We start from the raw sequence: 21,010 nt of genomic DNA, 5'->3' as shown, positions 1-21,010 counted from the left end.
CAAAGATTGTTTGCCCATGGAAGCATAATTTGTGTATACGAAATTTGAAGCACAAATTAGCTCATTTGTATTTCTTAGAAGCACATCCATAAGCAAAAATTAGCTCATTTGTATTTCTTGGAAGCACATCCATATTGTTTTGAAGCACGTGTACTCATGATAATGGTTCTTTCTAATGCAGGGAAGTTTGTATTTGGTTAGATGCAATTCTAGTCCATGGTAGTTTTTGAAGCGGAATCATTTTTTAATTATAAATATCTGGTATATCGAAGCAAGTTTAATTTATCATGGAAGCAAAATCATGGAAGCATGAATTTGCAGAAGACCGAGAAAGACATTACATTAGAGATATGTCACATAAGTGGAAGCAAATTCTTGCCACATGGGAAGCACATTGCAGTATCTTTGGAAGCAGGTTTAGTGCATAAGGAAGGAAACCAAAAAAGCATCTAAGGAAGCTAGCAAACGGCGTGAATCTGTTTCCTTAAAATTCGTATATAGCTTCCTAAAACAAGGACGGAGAGATCAAATAGGCTTTTAGTCCTACGTAATTAGCTTCCCACGTAATGAGAGGTAACAGTTGACGGAATTTATGGAGACAGTTAGGGTAACCCAACACAATTAATGGAAATGCCAACTAACTAGCCGGGCATCTAAAAAAAACTAAGTAGGTATCATCAGACGCTCCAAATCAACCAAATCTAACTGCAAAGTAGTTGTTGTATCTAGAGGTGGTAGCCCACTACCACTTGCTTAACCCGGATAAAGCCGCAGTGCACACAGCAAGAATGGGATCTCGGTGGCCCATACCAGTGTACCGTGGCTGAACATTGAGAGACTTAAGACTTTGGTACGGCTAGCCAGCTACCTATATTTAACTTTTTTATTGACTATCCAAAATTGGGTGGGTACTTTAAGCATATAGCAAGTTTTTACGGTAGGGGGATCATACGCACCCGGGAGCCGAATTGAGTTTCTGGTTTGGGGAGTGATGTTTTGGCACATGGGAGCGTATGCTCCCTTTATTTTGAAATACATGTTAGACACATTTTAAAATATCAAAAAATTTGAAACAAAAATTTCGCACGTATATCTTCATGTGCTACGCGCTCACAAAGTTGTTTCATGAAAATCGACATGTCATGGGGCGTGTGGAAAAAAGACAAAATTTGGTGTTGAAACAAAGACTTGTTACAAGATAAATTTTCTCTTTTTCGCTTAGACTACAAAAAATATCATTTTTTCGTGAAACTTGACGAATGCACATATATTATGTAGATGTACATGTAAATTTTTTGTAAATTTTTTTTAACACTTGGAAATATGTTTTTACGGTAGGGGGATCATACGCACCCGGGAGCCGAATTGAGTTTCTGGTTTGGATGTATTCGTTCAAGTTTTTAAATTTCAGAAACTCAAGTCATGGTGAAGGTAAGCAGCGACTACAATTATTTGGATGAGGTAATGGTGGCATGTTTCCAAATAGACAGCTCAACAGCTACTCCTCCTTGGAGGGGTCGAGGACTTGCCCGGCGAAGACAACCGCGCCAGTTGCCTCCTCCACTATGTAGAACACAAACGGATGGTCGGCGACGAAATCCACTTGCGGAGGTGATCTCTCTGGACTGTCCATTGCGCATCCTTCAGTGTCGATAACCATGGTGATGGCCGCGACTTCGGTACCTTTCTCGTTCACCTCGATCACCGCCTTGTGTATGATGTCGTCCACCATAATAAAGCCGTCGCCCTCCACCATGTCTAACAGGTCGGCCTGCGCACTGAATGGCAGCTCGAGACCCAGCTTCTTGAAGATTAAAACAAATTAAAATGATCCCATTTGAAGATTAAAACAAAGTAAAAATTAAAAAATAAATAATTAAGTAATTTGCAGTTAACGGATGGTGTGGCCTACGCCGAGGGTCTAGACGCCGATGCCACCGTCGGCGTATACGGGCTGCGCCGAGGGCTGGGTCTACGCCGATGGCCCACATGACTCTGCCGAGGAGGATCTTCGCCGACGAGCTAAGCTGAGGGCTGCCCTCGGTGTAGCCTACACCGACGACTCCTTGTGGCTACACAGAGGGTTTCTGGCCGTCGACGCCTTGCGCCATTTCTGTCGTGGCTGGTGGTCTTGCAAAACTAGTTACCGCAAACAGCGTTTAGTACAAAGTCTGAGAGCTGACCCAGCCAAGCCTCATAGGTGCTAGCTGCACGACGCGCCACTGAAGAGCGCGCTTCTGAATTACAGGCCCGAGAGAAAGACACAATATGTGCAACTATTGTAATTTCAGTTTTTCTCCAGGTTTGAATCTGGGTATTTACTACTTGGTATGTCGGTTTCATCTCACATCTAACGACTAGTATAATATATAATAAAACTGAAGCGCAATGCAATCAAAAGCAATAATCTGAAGCACAGTGCAGAATTTCATAAGATAAAAGAAATACTCATCATTGATACAAACACACTCAAATTTCCAAAAGTAACGGGCTACAAAAGTACATAGTAATCAAATAAGTATGGCTGGTACGAAGATTAGTTCCGAAATCCAAATAGACGGCTCAGCCGCTGCTCCTCCTTGGAGGGGTCGAGGACATGCCCGGCGAAGACAACCGCGCCAGTTGCCTCCTCCACTATGTAGAACGCAAACGGATGGTCGGCAACGAAATCCACTTGCGGAGGTGATCTCTCCCGACTGTCCATGGTGCATCCTTCAGTGTCGATAACCATGGTGACAGCCGCGGCTTCGGTACCTTCCTCATTCACCTCGATCACCGTCGCCGCCCCTGAAAGACCCCGCCTCCGCGCGAAGGGGAGTCCATGGGCGCGCCACCACCGCCCCTGCCTTTGGCAGCCGGGCGCGGCCGCCACCGCCGACCCCGACCGCGGCAGCGGCCGGGAAGAGGAAGATCAGCTGCCCTTTCTAGGGTTTGGGTCGTCGCCCGGAACCGCCTCGCGCGAGACGACCCGGGGCGAAGATCGGGTGGGGAGGGAGGAGAGGGGGAGGGAGGGTGGAGGGGCAGCGCTGCAGGGAGGGGTCGGGTGGGGAGAGAGGTGCCGGCTGGGTGCGGGTGGGGATAGAATTGCATATCATGTTCTTGTCTGCCCTCTCCTCGGCGAGGCGCTTCCCGGCAGCCGAGGGTTCCCGGACCGGTGGAGCTAGCATTCCTCGTCGGCGGATGTCCGATCATGAGCGGCAACTCGAATCCTCTAGCCGTGGCCGCAGCGAGGCTGTCCTGTCCGCACAGGGGCTTTGCCATCGGTAGGATCCACGACATGCCCTGCAAAGAGGATCGCCCCGAAGTCTCTTCGACAATGAAATACGCAAACGGATGGTCGGCGACAAAATCCACCGTCGGCTCCCCCATCATCCCGGGCGCACATCCAGGAGCGATCCGCATGATGGTGACCGCCGCAGCTACGGTGCCTTCCTCGTCGACCTCAACAACAGCCTTGTGGAAGACGTCTTGCACCACCAAGGGCAAACCGCTGCGGTCGGCCTCCATCATGTCGGACAGGTCGGCACCCATGCGGAACGGCAGCACAAGTCCCAAGTCTTTGAGAATTTGGGTGACGTTGCTGAGGAACTCAAGCTTGAACTTTGGAACACCGAAATGGCAGACCTTGACCTTGCTAGACGGCAGGTGGTCGTGCACGAACCCTGGCCGGGACGTTATCTCGTCGAGGAGGGTGCGCAGGCCGTCGTACGCGTCCGGTAGGAAGATGCACATGGAGTATTGCGGGTCTTTCTTCAAGCTGGCCGTCGACGACCAAGGGTCTCTTTGTTGTTGCTGCATCTTGTACTGCAGCTTGAGCACCTTGAACCCGTCGTACACGGCGATGCAGTGGCGGTCCGAGTTGCACATGAAGGGCGCGTCGACCGTGGCGCCGTCGAGCAGGTGGAACGGCCTGTCCGTCGTGCTCCGCTCGTAGAACGGCAAGTCCCACTTCCCTCTGAAGTATATGGCGTTGGCGAGCACGGCGTCAGTGTCAGCGTCAAAGGACTTGGCGGAGACGATGCTGTCGATGAGGTTCCTCGTGACCTCCGCGACCCAGGCGTTGATCTGCTCCGCCGCCTCCCCCGCGTTCTCGTGGAAGTCCGCGGCGCGCGCCTCCGCCATGTACGTGCCGACGACGGCCTTGCGGTACGCCGGCTTCAGAGGGCGCGTCCTGTCGCTCCACACGCCGCACGCGAACGCGACGCTCGGCCCGCCGGAACCGGACCGGTCCTTCAGCGCGTCGGCCAGCATGGTAGAGATGGATTCCTCGAGCTCGTCGCGAGACCGGGCGCCCAGGAGCCGGAGGATCTGATTTGGATTGCGAAACAGTGTCGGATTCTTTTTGTTTCCAAGAAAGGCGTATGCAATGCGACGGGGTCGGTTTCGTTTACTTTTGAGGTTATGCCAGTTTCGTGTGATGGATGGCGGTTTGGTAACTTTGGTTTGATTGTACTCTGCCAATGAGCAGGCAAGAAGCGGCTTCCGCGCGGATCACCCCACACAAGTCCATCTCAGCCGTGCGAAGGACGCCCATCCAACGACCCTCGCGCTCCCAAAAATCCAAGGAAACACAACCTACGCATCCTACTAGACTTGTGCGTAGCCTGTCTCCTCCACTCCTCCAAGCAAAACGCATCAATGCACCGCACAAGTTTCAAAAAAGAAAAAAAACTCACGCATCAATGCACCCAACCCTCCTCTAGTATCTAGTGTAGCTGCTGGATCCCCTTTCTCCCTCAATCAAATCAAACTCCCCTGCCTCGCCTCGCCTCGCCGCCGATTCCCTCCGCCTCTACCGACGCCGGAGCACAGGGCCGCTCCTCGCCGTCCCAAGCAACCGGCCGCGCGCCGCCAGGGAGTCCACTCAACGCCGCCCACCCCAATTTCCTCCCCGACGCCGACTCGTCGTCCCCACCCACCGCCCGCGCGCCGCCAGGGACGGATTCACCGTCGACCACCTCCACTTCTCCTCGGTTGGTAACTCCATTACTTCTCCTCCTCCTCCTCCGAGTCTTCTTCCATTTTGCTGCTCTGCTAACACCCGGCTCATCCCTCCATCCCCTTCTGCTTCCATTCCATGCAGCAGCTCTGGTCCATGGTCCACACCCACGACGACGACGGCCAGATCGAAAACACTCTACTTCCCTTTGCCTGGGCTGCCCTACACTCCAATCTCGACCTCTAGGGACAAGTCGTTCAAGTCCCCAACTCAACCACCATGACCACCAGCACAAGGTCATTTTTCTTTTCTTCTTCTTTCCTCCTTTCTTCCATGTACTACTAAAATTAAATTGTGCATCTCCTGATCCAGTTGCACCTTACATACTGTACATAAATTTTCTACCCTCAGGTTGCTGCTGCGGATCCGGATCCACTATGCAATCCACTTCCTGCAAGTTTCCGAGCACCCTCCAAACCGCAAGGTTACCCTCCAAACCAATGTTTGATACTATGATTTTGAAGCATTCACCAAGTATACTAAAATTAAACTCTAGCTTCCTCGTCTTGCTTCCCATGTGGGTACCTCACTAACTATAATCCTTGTGCTTCATTTATATCAAGACAACTGCTGCTGCTGCTGCCATCCGTGAAACCCTAGCCTAGCACCGCACATGGTTGAGGTAGGAGGAGGAGATGAACCTGGCTGCGCTTGCTGCTGCGATACACCAGTGGTTCCTGCAAGTCTACATGGCCCCCAATCGCAAGGTTATCACCGCCACCATTCAAGCATCATATCACCACTGTCTGATTTGAGTTCCGAGGCATTGCTGTATAATTAAATCAAACCGCTTCCTTTGGTGTGCATGTGTATGTACCAAGAAAAAAAAAGGTTTCATCTGCCCACGCATTCGAAATGTTTAGTTTCGAAAATATGTTCATTTATTTCCACTGGTCTTTTGACACACTAATTTGGCTATCTACCACAAACATTCTGGTTACCTGGAGGTTCAAACTGTCTTTTCAAATGCAGGCACTGATCAATTCTTCTTCAACATTAACAACTAGTAGCAATCTGATGGGTTGCACAAAATTTGGGTCCTTTCCTTAAATTCTTTCCGACTGTAAAGTAAGCATAACAAAGAAGTTGGATGTAGCAGCTCGCCTTGGCCTTTACATGTGTTTTTTGAGAGAACATAATTTAGCTTTGACTTGCAAGTGAGCAAATACGAGTTCCTTTTGCATGTTCTCTACATCACTAACTTTAGCTTGCATGTATTGCTAAAAGCATCATCTTAATTGTTCACTGTGACCATAATACCTGGTTCTTCTACATGGTTTCCGAATCACTCATGTGCCCTAGCCTAATTTCCAAGTCACTCATCAACTTGCAAGTTAACTATAATCTACAAGAAATTATTAGCTTCCTTGTGTTACTGCATCTGCTTGCTCCAATATGGCTACCTGACTTGTGCAGATCATTGTGCTTCTTTTGTGCAGCACCACACGTATGCACCTGCTGCTCATTTACATGAGCAAAACTGCTGATGCTGCTACCATACGTGAAACCTAGCCTGACGGCTCAGAGCTTCTGTGAGGTTGGATGAGCTTTGCCGACCTGGACGGCGATGGGGAAGACGACCAAGACATTAGGGCATCTCGAGCCTGACCAGCCTGATGCCCTGCAAAAAGGTCCTCATTTATCCCCATGTTCTGATGTGTTCTATTCTACACTTGTTTTCCCACTGATCTCATGATCCAGTTGCAGCTTAGCTACTGTACATAAATTGTCTAGCTTCCTTGTTTTACTTCTTGTGTGGTGTGTGCTAATCCTTGTGCTTCTGTGCAGACGCCAGCATACCTTGTGCTCATTTAGATCAAGACAACTGCTGCTGCCATCCGTAACCTAGCCTAGCACCGCAGATGGCTCAGGGAGGAGCAGGAGGTGAAGCGGGATGAGGCAGGCGCATCCGCTAGCGCTGCGGGAGGGCTCTGGTTGTCGACTACAAGCTGCTATACCCCATCTGTTCCTGCCAGTCTACAAGGCCCCCAATTGCAAGGTTAACCACCTCCACCATTCTCGCATCATATCACCAATATTTGATACAAGTTTTGAGGCTTTGTTGTATTATCAAATCGAACCGTTTCCTGTTGTGTGTATGTGTGTATGTACCGGGAAAGAGCTTTCATCCGGCCACACATTTAAAATGTTTATTGCTGATAATGGCATAATTTGGGTGGAGCTTTGATGCAAAATATATTCAGTTATTATCATTGGTCTTTGAAAACACCAATTTGGCTATCTCCAATGTTTACATTCGGGTTACCTGGAGCTTAAAACTGTCTTTCAAATACAGGCACTAACCCATTTTTCTTTGGTGAGCAACTCATAGCAATCTGATGGGTGGTACAAATATTGGTTGCTTTCCTTTCTTTCTTTTGGACTATAATATTGCAGCACAAAGAAGTTGTACGTAGCTGTTCACCTCTGCATTTATTTATGTTTTTTTTGGAGAGAATATAATTTAGCTTCGAGTTGGAAGTGAATTGATACGAGTTCCTTTTGCATGTTCTACATCACTAACTTTAGGTTGCATGTCTTGCTAAAAGAATCATCTTAACAGTTCATTATGACCATAATAGCTGAGTCTTGTACATGCTTTGCCTTAATTCGTTCAATGTGGTGATCACCATGGTCTAATCATTAAAATATAAAACCATCTGTTGGTTCTTTGTTTCAGACAATAAAATGATGTAGACCTTTCTATGTTTAGATGCTAATTATAGGAATCAAACGATTAGCTGGTTACTTGTCTGCCTTGTTTTTTTTCGTTAGTTGCCCACGTTTTCATGGTACCGTGATATATTACTGCTGTTTGGATGATTTCCAGGAACTGCAATAGGTTTGAATTTATTACAAGCTATGTGTACTAAAAGAACCCACCAATATTCCTGAACTTGTGCACTATTGGTTACTGTTGCTATCTTTATTCACGGATCTAGAATGGTATTAACTATTTCTGATGTGTATTAGATCGCTGCTGGGGCGGATCGCAGTACTGATCATCTGCTTATGTTTTATATGCTTCGTATGATTGTTTATACAAACTTTTACTACCAGTGGAAGGCCACCGTCTCTTGCTTATAAATAAGTCTATCTAGATTCCCACTCATGCCTCAGTTTGCTACCCAGGATGTTTAGGAACACTGTATTTAGGACCTGAGCGTGTTTCTCTTTCACTCTGCCCTCCAATTTCGAATCAGCAATATCTTGATCTGGATTTTTTTTGATTCAGCATTGAGTTATATCTTCATAGTAGCTTAGTTCCTCAATGCATTCCTCCCAGGAATTGCTTTAGAAATTGAAAATAATTTTACTTTCTTGGGGTATGCAATGCATTTTGACATGCTATTGTAGCTTCAGTATGCGCAAACAATACTTCATGTTTGCTTTATGTGCATAGTGCATTCACCAGATGAGGGTGCCTATGTATGTGTACCAAAACCTTTTATATTGCTGATAGTGCCATATTTTCTGCTTTCATGATTTGGACCAGGTGTTGTCCATGGATGACATCGACGCAGAGGACGGTGAACACAAGTACAGCAGTCTCACTTCCGTGAGGTTGGATGACCTTTTCCGACATGGACGACGATGGTGAAGACGACCTAGACATCAGGGAATCTCGAGCCTGACCTGCCCAACACCCTGCAAAAAGGTCCTCTCCCCCATCTTCTGATGTGCTTTATTCTACCCTTGTTTTCCCACCATCTCATGATCCAGTTGCAGCTTGGCTAATGTACATAAATTGTCTAGCTTCCTCGTGTTACTTCCCATGTGGCTACCTGACTTACTATAATCCTTGTGCTCATTTAGATGAAGACAATTGCTGTTGCCATCCGTGAAAACCTAGCCTAGCACCGTGGACGGCTGACGGAGGAGGAGGAGGAGGAGCAAAAGTGGGATGAGGCAGGTGCATCCGCTAGCGCCGCTGGGAGGGCTCTGGTTGTCGACTACAAGCTGCTATACCCCCTGTTCCTGCCAGTCTACGAGGCCCCTAATTGCAAGGTTACCACCTCCACCATTCTCGCATCATATCACCAGTATTTGATACGAGTTTTGAGGCATTGTTGTATTATAAATGGAACCACTGTCTGTGGTGCGTATGTGTATGTACCGAGAAAGAGCTTTCATCTGGCCACACATTCAGAATGTTTAGTGTTGATGATGGCATAATTTGGGGGGGAGCTTTGCTTGTTTCAACACGCAGAATATATTCAGTTATTATCATTCGTCTTTGAAAACACCAATTTGGCTATCTGCAATGTTTACATTTGGGATATCTGGAACGTAAAAATTGTCTTTCAAATGCAGGTACTAACCCATTTTTCTTTAATGAGCAACTTGTAGCAATCTGTTGGGTTGTCAATTTTTTTGTTGCTTTCCTTTCTTTCTTTTGGACTATAATTTAGCTGCACAAAGAAGTTGTATGTAGCAGCTCACCTCTGCATTTATTTGTGTTTTTTTTAGATAATATAATTTAGCTTTGAGTTTAGGTTGCATGTCTTTCTATGTTTAGATGCTAAATATGTCGCGTTTATAGGAACCAAACGATTAGCTGGTTACTTGTCTGCCTTGTTTTTTTGCACCCCTGAGTTGGCTACATTTTCATGGTACCCTGATATATTACTGCTGTTTGGATGATTTCAAGGAACAGCAATAGGTTTGAATTCTTGCAAGCTATGTGTAAGTAAAAGAACCCGGCAATATTCTTGAAGTTGTGGATTATTGTGTAGTGTTGCTGTCTTTATTCATGGATTTAGAATGGTATTACCTATTTCTGATGTGTATTAGATAGCTGCTGGGTCGGATCACAACTGTGATCATGTGCTTATGTTTTATCTGCTTGTTTATACAAACTTCTACTGCCAGAGGAAGGCCACTGTCTCTTGCTTAAAAATAAGTCTAATCTGGATTCCCGTTGATGCCTCTGTTTGATTTCCAGGATGTTTAGGAACACTGTACCTGAGTGTGTTTCTCTTGCACTCTGCCCTCCAAATTTTGAATCAGCAATTTCTCGATCTGGATATTTCATATTTGTTTTTGATTCATCATTGAGTTCTATCTTCATAGTAGAGAGGTAATCATGCCGTCTTTAGGAGGGTAGTATGTCTCGCTTACATGTCTTTGTTGCATTGAAGCTGGAGTGACCAATTTTGTTTGAGAACAAATAATCTGATGGAATCTTAAATGATCATTGTATTGTCTCCAAGTTGCACTGAAAGTATTCAAATGCTTCCTCATGTGCGAGTGGTAGATGGTAGTGCTTGTTTGGACAGAAACCCTGCAAATAGACCATTGTTATTCGATCTCTGTCGAATATAGATAGTTCAGGCCGGATGCTGGTAAAGGACCATTTGTTCTTTTTATGAAACTAACTATTTCACTCTTCATTTCTGTGTGGTCCTAGTAGTAGATGGATAGAGAGAAATGCACAAACTTGTCCCATTGTAATCGCAGCGTGTTAGAACTTTCAGAGAGAAATGTGTACGAGTGCTTCTCAAAGTCATGATTTGTGTATTCTAAAACCTGAATACCCATTCTGACTGTTGTTATATTTCTGATCAACTTTTGAGGCTTTGCCTAGTAGCTGGTTCCATATCTTGAAAATTGCAATGCAAGTGAAAAGAATTATATCTCATGACTTTCCGTTTCAGAATGTAGCTAGTCAAGCAATTTTAAGTTTCAGACCAGTATTATTATTAGATTAAAAGGTTTATAATACATGAAAGCATTGTTTTGCGTGTTAAGACCAAATAAATATCGAACACCGTGCTAATTTTGAGAACACTTCTCTAGTACTGGGTTGTTTCTGCTGTTCAGAGTTAATCATGCCGTGATTAGTAGAGATTTAATTGAGTTGGCTGTGTAGTGATTGAATTTTGGTGTCATTCCTTTCACCAGTGGCGGGAAGGCGCTCTGGTTGCTGCCGCGGATCCACTACAGGGTCTACAGAGTCGTTTCTTCCTGCAAGTCTCTGAGGCCCCTCTATTGCCAGGTTACCATTGCCACCATTCACACATCACAACACCTGTATCTCATCTGTTCCATGGCATGTTCAAAGTGTTGTACAAATCGAACCACGGCTGCGTGCGTGTGTATGTACACGTGTTTAGTGCCCGTGGCATAATTTGGCTGAAGCTTTGCTTGTTTCAACACGCATAAATATAGTCCGCTATCATCATTGGTCTTTGAAACACTTGAGCAATCTGTAATGCTACGTTCGGGGTTACCTGGAGCTTAAACCTTCTTTGTAATGCATGCAATGTTCCATTATTCTAGATTACTTTTCACATCATCTCTTGATCAGGTTAGAGCTTGGCTACTGTACAGAAAATAGCTAGCTTCCTTGTGTTACTTCCCATGGCTACCTGACATGTGCTGATAATTGTGCTTCTGTGTAGCAGCCAGAGTATGCATGTGCTCAATTAGATGAAGAAATCTATAGTTGTTGCTGCCATCCGTGATACCTTGCCTAGCACGGTGGATGGCTGAGGGATGAGGGACGATGAAGAGCTAAAGCGGGAAGAGGCAGGTGCATTCGGAAGCGCTGTGGGGAGGGCTCCGCTTGCTGCTGCAGATCAACTAGAAGCTGCTATATGTCATCGGTTCCTGCCAGCCTATGAGGCCCTCAATTGCAAGGTTACCACCGCCTCCATTCTCGCATCATATCACCAGTATTTGATATGAGTTTTGAGGCATTGATGTATACTTAAATTGAACCAATTCTCTTTGCGTGTGTATATGTACCGAAAGCTTTCATTTGGCCACATATTTGAAACGTTTAGTGCTGGCTGGAGCTTTGCTTGTTTCAACACGTGAAGATTTATTCATTTACTATATTATCATTGGCTGTTGAAAACACCTGAGCTATCTGTACTGCCACTGGTTACCTGGAGCTTAAACCATCTTTCAAATGCAGGCACTGTTCCATTGTTCTTTATAAATGAGTAGTACCAGCCAGATGGGTTGTACACAATTTGGTTGCTTTCCTTTCTTTTGGACTATATGATGCCAGCAAAAACAAGTTTTGGTTGCATAAACAAAATTTACAAGTATAACACATTCTTTAGATGCTATGTGTGCTCTTTCTTGAATTTTCATACCTTCCTATACAGTGCCAACCTGCCTATTTTTTTCCATCTCAATATGTTTTAATCATGAACATATTATTCTACGACACTAAGCAGATGTCTACTCATGGCAGCTTAATTTCCTTGAAATCCTGTATGATCTTCTATCCTTAATCCTTAATATTATTTTAGCTCTAATTAGCAGCTCTGAACATTTTTCGATGCATGCGGGAATACTTTGGCAATAACTCTTCCTGTGATATATGTCCTTCTGTTCAAGCATGTTGCCCCAGTGGTCTCACTTGCATATGAATTATTTTCACACTAAAAAGTTGCAGGTCTGGTTCATGAATATGAAAGGATCTGTTGGTTCTTTGTTTGAGACATTAAAATGCAGTAGACGTTCCTATGTTTAGGTACTAATAAAATGTCGCTAGGCTGCTTCTTTTTCTTGAATTGGCTACATTTTCATGGTACCCTGATTTATTACTGATGTTAATTGGTTGATTTCAAGAACCACAACAGGTCTAAATTTCGTAAAAGCTTACAAGCTATGTGTAAGTAAAAGAACCCACCAGTATTCTTGAAGTTGCTCGATTACCATGATACTTGGTGGATTGCCATGATAAGCATTCGATCTCTAATGATGTAACTGTAGAATGCACATATACGTTTGTAGCCAGTATGCGCTCTTAAGAATTTGCTCAGTTGCAATTGCTTTATTATTGTTTATGTATTGCACTTGGCATGAATGCAGCAATTGCTTGCCTTATTGGATTTACAACCTTCATGATTGCTGATCTGTTTGTAAACACACTAGCTCTTTTAGCAACCGGTTGGTTTGTTCTAATAAGTCTTATTTTTTTCCTTTCTCTACATTGCCTGCCTTTCTGATTTGTTGTTTTTTATTGCAGTTGGCCATCACATGGATGTGTGGTCTTCTATGACAACATCATTCATGTCTTCCTCTGCTCTATCCTTGACATCGCGTGCAAGTACGAGGTGATATACAAGTCCGAGATATCGAAACCAAAGACTTTTTCATTTGCCCATTTGTGTTTGTGGATGAACTCTCCACTCTATATCTCACACGTGTGTGTGTTTTGCAGGACAATGATGCACCATTGTAGCCCACCACTTGTTGTTTGCACGGTCATACACTGGCAGTGGCATGGATGGTGTCCTGGTGCAATCAGGGCTACAATCAGTCTTAGGTGAGCTCCTCTTCTGTGCTCTGAGATATGTCCATCATGCCATGGCATTCTAGGGATATGGTTTGCATAGTTAGTGTCAGGGCTCAGTCCTCATGTGTGCCATCTTGTGTCATCGATATACCCTGTTTATTTTCCTTCATGTAAGAAGAAGCAAGAGATTAATGTTTTCAGCTCTATTCACCGTGCCGTTTAACTGGTGCTAGCATGTTTGAGGGTAACAGGGAACGCCTATTGAGATTAGTTTAATAATAACAACTTTTTTTTTACTTGGAAAAGCTTCGAGATGCGGCAGTATTTTTGCACTTCAAATATTACTGTGATCCTCCAATTTCACAATGGATGGATGCATTGTTGTGTGTTTCTGGTGTATAGTTTGGGAATTTAAGTTCAACTTGAGCTATAAATCTGCATGTCACAAGCTGCTATTACTGACAGGAATGTGGTTAGGTACTTGTTGCTAGGTAATTTGTGATTGTCTAATCTTCCAATGATTCTCTACTTACAGGAAAAGATGTAAATGAGCACACGATTTCTTATTTGCCACTGGTTTCTGTTCCATGTGTTGTATCTGCAATACATGAGCTTTGCATTGCCTTGGGTGGATGATGGTGTTCAGGTAAGGTTCATGAATTATTCTTTTGCTGCTCCTGTGTGATAGATGAGATGGTCGAGGTCATGTGTTAAGAAGTTGTTTTGTTTGCTTGAGTTAGTTGAGAATCTGAGACTGAAATTTTGTTGATGCTTTCGTTATTGTTGGTTGTCCCTGATCCGACATATAACATGTATGTTGATTTCTACTCCATTAATAATGCTCTAAATACCAGTATATGCATTTCTGTGCAACTAACTTGTTGCCTGTGAATTTTTTGGTGTGCAACCAATCTCTGTTTGGTACAAGATGTATCTTTTATTTATGGGTGTCATTTCATGTAGTACAGCAGGCCTAATATAATTTCAATGGGAGAGTAACACATACATATATACTTTCCCTGTAAGCAAATTAGGATTCTAGTTGCTTATATATTTTGTCTGCAATATTTTGTTTTGCTGGAAGTTAACCTGTGTCTTAACCACTTGCTGATGTGTGACATCAGCAAGCAATGGTCTTCCTCTACGTCTACGTGTTTTGGGTGAGCTTCTGCTTCGCCGGTTATCTCCTCTAGGTGCATGTTCTGTGCCCGGGGATTAAGATGTTGATATGATACTTGGCAATCTAGGTTTTGGCTGATGAGTATTGCTCTGGTTCCTGATATTTAGGATTAGGAGGTGTTCCATTTAGTTGCTAGATGATGTCCTGATCTTAGTGCACTAATTGCATCTGTGGGTATCTCGTTATGCTGTTGTTGAGGTTTAGAATTTGCTACTAGTAGTAGTATTACCTGACCTGCTACTAGTCTTTGCTCAAATTCATTCTTGGGTAGTGTATCAATCATTATCTACACATATGCCTAAATGCTCTGTTTTGTGTTTAAATAATTGTGCACTAATGCATAGCACTCATTTTTAATTATTTTCATGTCAAAGACATATTTTTTCGAGTGGCTCCCTGCCATCGATTTTGTTGGGCAGCTTTTAAACACTGACACACACTCGAGGCCCCTCTCAGATGGTGAATGTATCAAGGTATACTTGGATCATTAACCAGTGGCTGTTGTTGTGTATCAGGCTACAGCGAGTTTTCCCTACTTGTGTTGCATTCATCGTTATCTCTACAGGATATCTAGCTAGAGTTAGTGTATCTATTATAAATGCACGTGTTCCCCTCTCTCTATATATGATTTGTTATAAATACACTTGCTTTGGTTGCCTTGAGTCTACTAGTATTTTCTTGGAAATAAATTGATATTTGTGTTGCTTATATATGCTATGTGCATTTCAGGAACCAACCATCGGAAGATATATAACCAGGTGGAGGGCCTGGCGTTTCAGCCGAAAGATGGCATGGAGCCTCACTGACCTTGTCGCTGGGTCTGTCTGTGCTGGCTGCAGCCTACTTCCACTGTCGGAGGTGGTGGTGGCGGGTGGTGGTGTCTTGCTGTGACTTTGTTTTGGACAGAGGAAGTGCCATTGATTTTGTTCTGCTGGTGACGTTTTTGCTATGGCTGCATGTTGAGAACCTGGTCGTATTTGTGTTGTACGTGATGCATATCGGGTGCTCTGTTTGGTTCGATATGTTGGCTGAGTCATACATGTGCTGCAAATAAAATTCAGACACTCTTGTTAGCTTTTGGCATCGTGATGTCTGAGTTGATTGATTGATCCTGAAGCGATTGTAAAAATAATTAGTCCTAGCAGTTAATTAGGGGATAATCCCTGCTCCTTTAGTTGATTGATCTTGAAGCGATTCTTCTGAACCGTTGCCTCCTTTGAAGGTGACCATTCGCCTTGTATATAAGGCTTGGTAACAATTAATAAAGAACACACTTCGGACTATTTGTTCATTGCCTCTTGTCTTTACAATTCTATTTATTACAGTACCGTTCAATAATTATGTTGTGATATAAACATCCGAAAATGCTTATGTTCATGCCAGAATTTCAACTTTTTTATTCCTTAACTAGCTTAACAATGTATTTGTTGACTAGTGTCATTTTTCAAAATTTTCCATGGGTTTTCTTAGGAATTTGCTGCTAGGAGAAAAACAACCTATATAGTCTATCTTGCCTAAACCTAAACGATAGTTGAGCTTTAGCAGCAGAAAGTGATGCCACCTCCTGGTATGTATGCAGACAGACTATGTTCAGCTGGGGATGTTAGGCTATGGAAAATTTGCAACTGATCTGGAGCAAACATCGCGTGCAAGGTAAAAGCTATTTATTCCCTGCAAAACCGATGGAGCTGGAGAATATTGAGTAGTTAGCTAGGTACTACTCCGATACCTGAACTCATTTGCCCACATGGTGTTGATTAGCCCCCATCGATCCGTCTTCCTCCTCTCCTCTCGCCCACACAGACACAAAACATCCTTATTAAATCTACTATTTTTTTATACCTTTTGGAAAAAAAACTTGATAGATGAAGGGAACCAATATTGATTTCCCGGTTGAGTTGGTCCATCCATAAAGATTATTTTGGTACCAGCAAGGATCCATCTAGATTATTTTGGTATCAAATGAAGGACAATAGTAGGAAATACACCGATCAACAACAATGCCCCAGCAGATCTCCAAAACAAACACACGCCACATTTGCTTCTGGACTGTCAATAACCTACAAGGAAAGTAATCAGGGAGGAAGTTTAGGGGGTGGAGTAAATGGTTGGTTAAAGTAATCAGGGAGGAACTTTAGGAGGCGTAGTAAATGGTTGGTTGCCCACTTTTCCACAAGACCTCGATCCCCTCGATCCCCAAGCAAGGAAATTGGTGATCCGCCTCAGCGATCCGTGGCACTTAGCATCACCACCGCCCATCAACTCCCCAACAGGCACCTCACAACGAGGAACCAAACTAGCAGCGAGGATCGAAAACGGAAAACTTCGCGCCCAGCGGTTGTCCCTCCAGACAACCTCTATTTATACAAGTCCATGGTCACCCTGCCGCGTGTCGGCTATCGCGTGACTTGTGACTTTGGACTTTGGCGTCGGCGAGGGGAGGAGAGGAGAGGAGGCTGACCTGCTGCATCGGTGCCCCTGCCGCCCTAGACGGGTCGTCCGCGAGGTCGATCTTTCCTCGACGATGCCCAGGTGTACGCCTCGTGGAGGAAGCGCTCGGCGGCGAGAGGAGGATGAAGAAGCTGCACGCCAAGGACGCACCGGAGTTCTTCAACCAGGTAATGGTGGAGCAGCCATTGCTCCCCTTCCTGATCCCGCTCGGCCTCTTCGCGTGGTTCCTCGAGCGCTGGGTCGTGCCCTTTCAGGTAGTTATTTGATATTCCCCCCATGTTGTTCAAATGAATTGGTTCATAGGTTGTAATATTCATCTGTATCAGAGTGCAGAATAGCCAAACCGTTAGTAGTGGAGCGCCGCTCCCGCAGGTCGCCCGAATGCCTGCGCTCCTGGATCCGTGGAGACCGGCGAGATGGTGCCGGAGGAGAGGGGCCAGTTGAGCGCGCGCCGTGGATACCGGCCAGGTGGTGCCGGATACCTTGCGCGCCGGCTCGCCGTCAGATGAAGGGGAAAGCGGCAGCGCCGAGGCCGCCGCCCAGCTCACCGAGAGCGGCATGTCCTCCTCGCCGTTGAGCACGCTCAGTCTCTGGTGCACAAGTATGGTGGCCACGATGCTTATTCGTAGCACCGGATGTCCGGATGGGCGACGCACAGAACAGGCTTCGCCGCGGCGCGCGTGATCAGTGAGGACTGAGGATACCAGGCTCGACGCCGCCGTCTGAGAGGCCGCAGGCGCGAGTTCCTCACGCATGGCCCCACCCGACGGCCGGCGCTACCGAGCCGAGACGACGAACCAAATTCGGAGTACGGTGAGCACTGAAGCGAAACTGGAATGCGCTCGATCGATTTCATTGTCTACTCTGTGGTCGTTTTGCAGTTGAGGTCAGTGCGAGTTTCTGCACATGCCGTCCAAGTTCCGCATGGCGTGCGCGACGGCGCGACACGACGCCGGCAAAGGCTTCGGGAACGAAACGAAGCCGTTTAATTGGCGTGCGTGGTGGTGTCTACTCCTTCAAGGACGACGCGGCCACGACGTGCGCGAGGGCGACGATAGCGACGACGGCGCCCGGCCTCGACGGCGTTTGCGACGACATCCTGTACGCCATGTTCGGTGCCCTCCACGCATGCGGGGCGTCTCGGGAGTGCACGTACGATGACGCCATGGATGGCTTGCACTTTGTAAGTAAGCTTGTGCACGTAGTGTTTCTTTCGTCAGTTAGTTGATCAAGTCGTCAGGGTTTTCTAGACATTGGGCTTATCCCGTTTAGTTAGCAGTAAGGTGGTACTGCACGCTGCACGAACCAGATCGTGGGATGGCGCGGCCATTGCGGATCGTCTACGCTCCATCTTTTTCGTTCTTCAGTTGTAAGTTGTAACTCTGAATAAAAGGGAATATAAACGAGAGAAAAGCTGCAAGGTTTACACGGCAACAAAAACCTCGCGTTCCTCTCTCTGCCCTCATCGTCTGTGTGTTTGTGCTTTGAGTTTGAGAGAGAAGAATAACACACTTCAATGCCCTCGACGACGTGCGTTGCGAGGTCGTCCCGGCCGTCCAGGCATGGCTGTCAGTATCCGTATATTTATCGTAGTGTTTTATGCTGGAATTTTATCTTGAGACCTAGCGCATGTCCCAATACCAATTCTGAAATTCTTTTGGCCTATCTAGGAATGTTAAGGGGTGTGACTAAAGTTTAGTCTCACATTGCTAGTTGGGAAAGAGCTGGAGTGCTATATAAAGTAGGTTGTTCTACTCGTAGTAAGTGAGTGAGAAGAGAGAGAGCCCTTGCGCACTCCTCCTCCTCCGCCACCGCGCCGCGCCGTGGGTTGCGGAAAGATCGGCATCCGAAATGTCTTCATCTTCGCGAAAGAAGAACAATAGGACCACCACCATGAAAGCCGGAACAGACGGCCCCCACACCGTCGCCCATGACTGGGAACCACGGTCCATCTTCCTCCTCCAACTCGGCCGGTGAAGGCCGGCAGCCGTCGGGATAGCGGCTACGCACGCCCACGACGTGGAGACGGCCGGCTGCTGCCTTCCAGGACAGCCTGGTCGAGCCTCATTGCCGCCGCCTCGCGACCATGTACCTTGCCACTGCAGCCCAGTCCCGCTGCCGCCCTTCCGCCCCACCGAGTTCTGCAACACCACCGCGTCCCCCGCCATGATCCAAGTGATGTAGCCGAAGGCCGCCACCACCAGACCCGCCGTCCACCATCGCCGCCCTTGAAAGACCCCGCCTCCGCGCGAAGGGGAGTCCATGGGCGCGCCACCGCCGCCACTGCCTTTGGCAGCCGGGCGCGGCCACCACCGCCGACCCCGACGGCGGTAGCGGCCGGGAAGAGGAATATCAGCTGCCTTTTCTAGGGTTTGGGTCGTCGCCCTGAGCCGCCTCGCGCGATACGACCCGGGGCGTAGATCGGGTGGGGAGGGAGGGGACGGTGGTGGAGGGTGGAGGGGCGGCGCTGCAGGGAGGGGTCGGGTGGGGAGAGAGGCGGCGGCTGGGTGCGGGTGGGGACAGAATTGCATATTATGTTCTTGTCTACCCTCTCCTCGGCGAGGCGCTTCGCGAGCCCGACAGCGAGGGTTCCCAGGCCAGTTTTGCTAGCATTCCTCGTCAGCGGATGTTTGGTCATGAGCGGCAACTCGAATCCTCTAGATGTGGCCGCAGCAGGCTGTCCGGCTTTGCCATCGGTAGGATCCACGACATGCCCTGCAAAGAGGATCGTCCCCGAAGTCTCTTCGACAATGAAATACGCAAACGGATGGTCGGCGACAAAATCCACCGTCGGCTCCCGCATCATCCCCGGCGCACATCCAGGAGCGATCCGCATGATGGTGACCGCCGCAGCTACAGTGCCTTCCTCGTTGACCTCAACAACAGCCTTGTGGAAGACGTCTTGCACCACCAAGGGCAAACCGCTGCGGTCGGCCTCCATCATGTCGGACAGGTCGGCACCCATGCAGAACGGCAGCACAAGTCCCAAGTCTTTGAGAATTTGGGTGACGTTGCTGAGGAACTCAAGCTTGAACTTGGGAACACCGAAATGGCAGACCTTGACCTTGCTAGACGGCAGGTGGTCGTGCACGAACCCTGGCCTGGACGTTATCTCGTCGAGGAGGGTGCGCAAGCCGTCGTACGCATCCGGTAGGAAGATGCACATGGAGTACTGCGGGCCTTTCTTCAAGCTGGACGTCGACGACCAAGGGTCTCTTTGTTGTTGCTGCATCTTGTACTGCAGCTTGAGCACCTTGAACCCGTCGTACACGGCGATGAAGTGGCGGTCCGAGTTGTACATGAAGGGCGCGTCGACCGTGGCGCCGTCGAGCAGCTGGAACGGCCTGTCCGTCGTGCTCCGCTCGTAGAACGGCAAGTCCCACTTCCCTCTGAAGTACATGGCGTTGGCGAGCACGGCGTCAGTGTGAGTGTCAAAGGACTTGGCGGACACGATGTTATCGATGAGGCTCCTCGTGACCTCCGCGACCCAGGCGTTGATCTGCTCCGCCGCCTCCCCGGCGTTCTCGTGGAAGTCCGCCGCGCGCGCCTCCGCCATGTACGTGCCGACGACGGCCTCGCGGTACGCCGGCTTCAGAGGGCGCGTCCTGTCGTTCCACACGGCGCACGCGAACGCGACTCTCGGCCCGCCGGAACCGGATCGGTCCTTCAGCGCGTCGGCCACGATGGTAGAGATGGACTCCTCGAGCTCGTCGCGAGACCGGGCGCCCAGGAGCCGGAGGATCTCGGCCAGGGTGTCTCCCCGGGCGCCGGGCGCCAGGAGCGAGACGGCCGCGTAGATGGACAGCGGGGAGAAGACGAGGTTGGCGCGCGGGTTCTCGTCGGCCAGGCGCTTGGTGAGGCGCGCGGCGAGACCCGCCAGGCCGGCGCCGGACTGACGCGGCTTCTTGCTCGGTCCGGCCATCGTCGTCGCGGAAGCAAATGCAAGGAGCCGGACTGGCGTACAGATCGTTTGGTGTCCAGTCTTGCTGCTTGTGCTTCGGCTCGTGTATATATGGAGAGACGCACGGCCTACGATCTGGTGTCGGATTCGTTCACCGCCGCCGCCGGCTCCCCTCCGCAGCCCGTTCCGTTCGTCCGCTTTGGCGCTTGCGTGCAAAGTTAA

The 21,010-nt window shown here is 47.6% G+C and overlaps 1 protein-coding gene and 1 long non-coding RNA gene across 2 annotated transcripts; one reads left to right on the top strand and one right to left on the bottom strand.

Annotated features, from left to right (window-relative positions):
- Positions 1 to 2,536: 2,536 nt before the first annotated feature.
- Positions 2,537 to 20,809, bottom strand: LOC124664712 (putative serpin-Z8). Its single transcript, XM_047202167.1, has 3 exons — positions 19,424 to 20,809; positions 3,442 to 4,122; positions 2,537 to 2,767 (listed from the first exon to the last, which is right to left on the bottom strand). Exons 1-3 carry the CDS (start codon positions 20,807 to 20,809, stop codon positions 2,537 to 2,539), a joined length of 2,298 nt encoding a protein of 765 aa, XP_047058123.1.
- On the top strand, positions 8,659 to 9,245 carry LOC124660282. Its single transcript, XR_006989834.1, has 2 exons — positions 8,659 to 8,738; positions 8,816 to 9,245. It is a non-coding gene; the product is annotated as an uncharacterized LOC124660282 (long non-coding RNA).
- Positions 20,810 to 21,010: the final 201 nt, after the last annotated feature.

The sequence above is a fragment of the Lolium rigidum genome, chromosome 6, assembly GCF_022539505.1.
Source record: "Lolium rigidum isolate FL_2022 chromosome 6, APGP_CSIRO_Lrig_0.1, whole genome shotgun sequence".
In the NCBI taxonomy this organism is placed as follows: Eukaryota; Viridiplantae; Streptophyta; class Magnoliopsida; order Poales; family Poaceae; genus Lolium; species Lolium rigidum.
The sequence above is the reverse complement of the archived record's forward strand: the minus strand, read 5'-3'. Positions and strand labels throughout refer to the sequence as shown.

Excerpts from the sequence above, each read along its gene's own strand:
- LOC124664712 (XM_047202167.1), bottom strand. The coding sequence starts at position 20,809 with ATGGCCGGACCGAGCAAGAAGCCGCGTCAGTCCGGCGCCGGCCTGGCG. Across the intron at positions 4,123-19,423 it reads AGGAGAGGGTAGACAAGAAC|ATGGCGGAGGCGCGCGCCGC; the intron begins ATAATATGCAAT and ends GTCGGCACGTAC. Across the intron at positions 2,768-3,441 it reads TCCACAAGGCTGTTGTTGAG|GTGAATGAGGAAGGTACCGA; the intron begins GTCGACGAGGAA and ends ACGGTGATCGAG.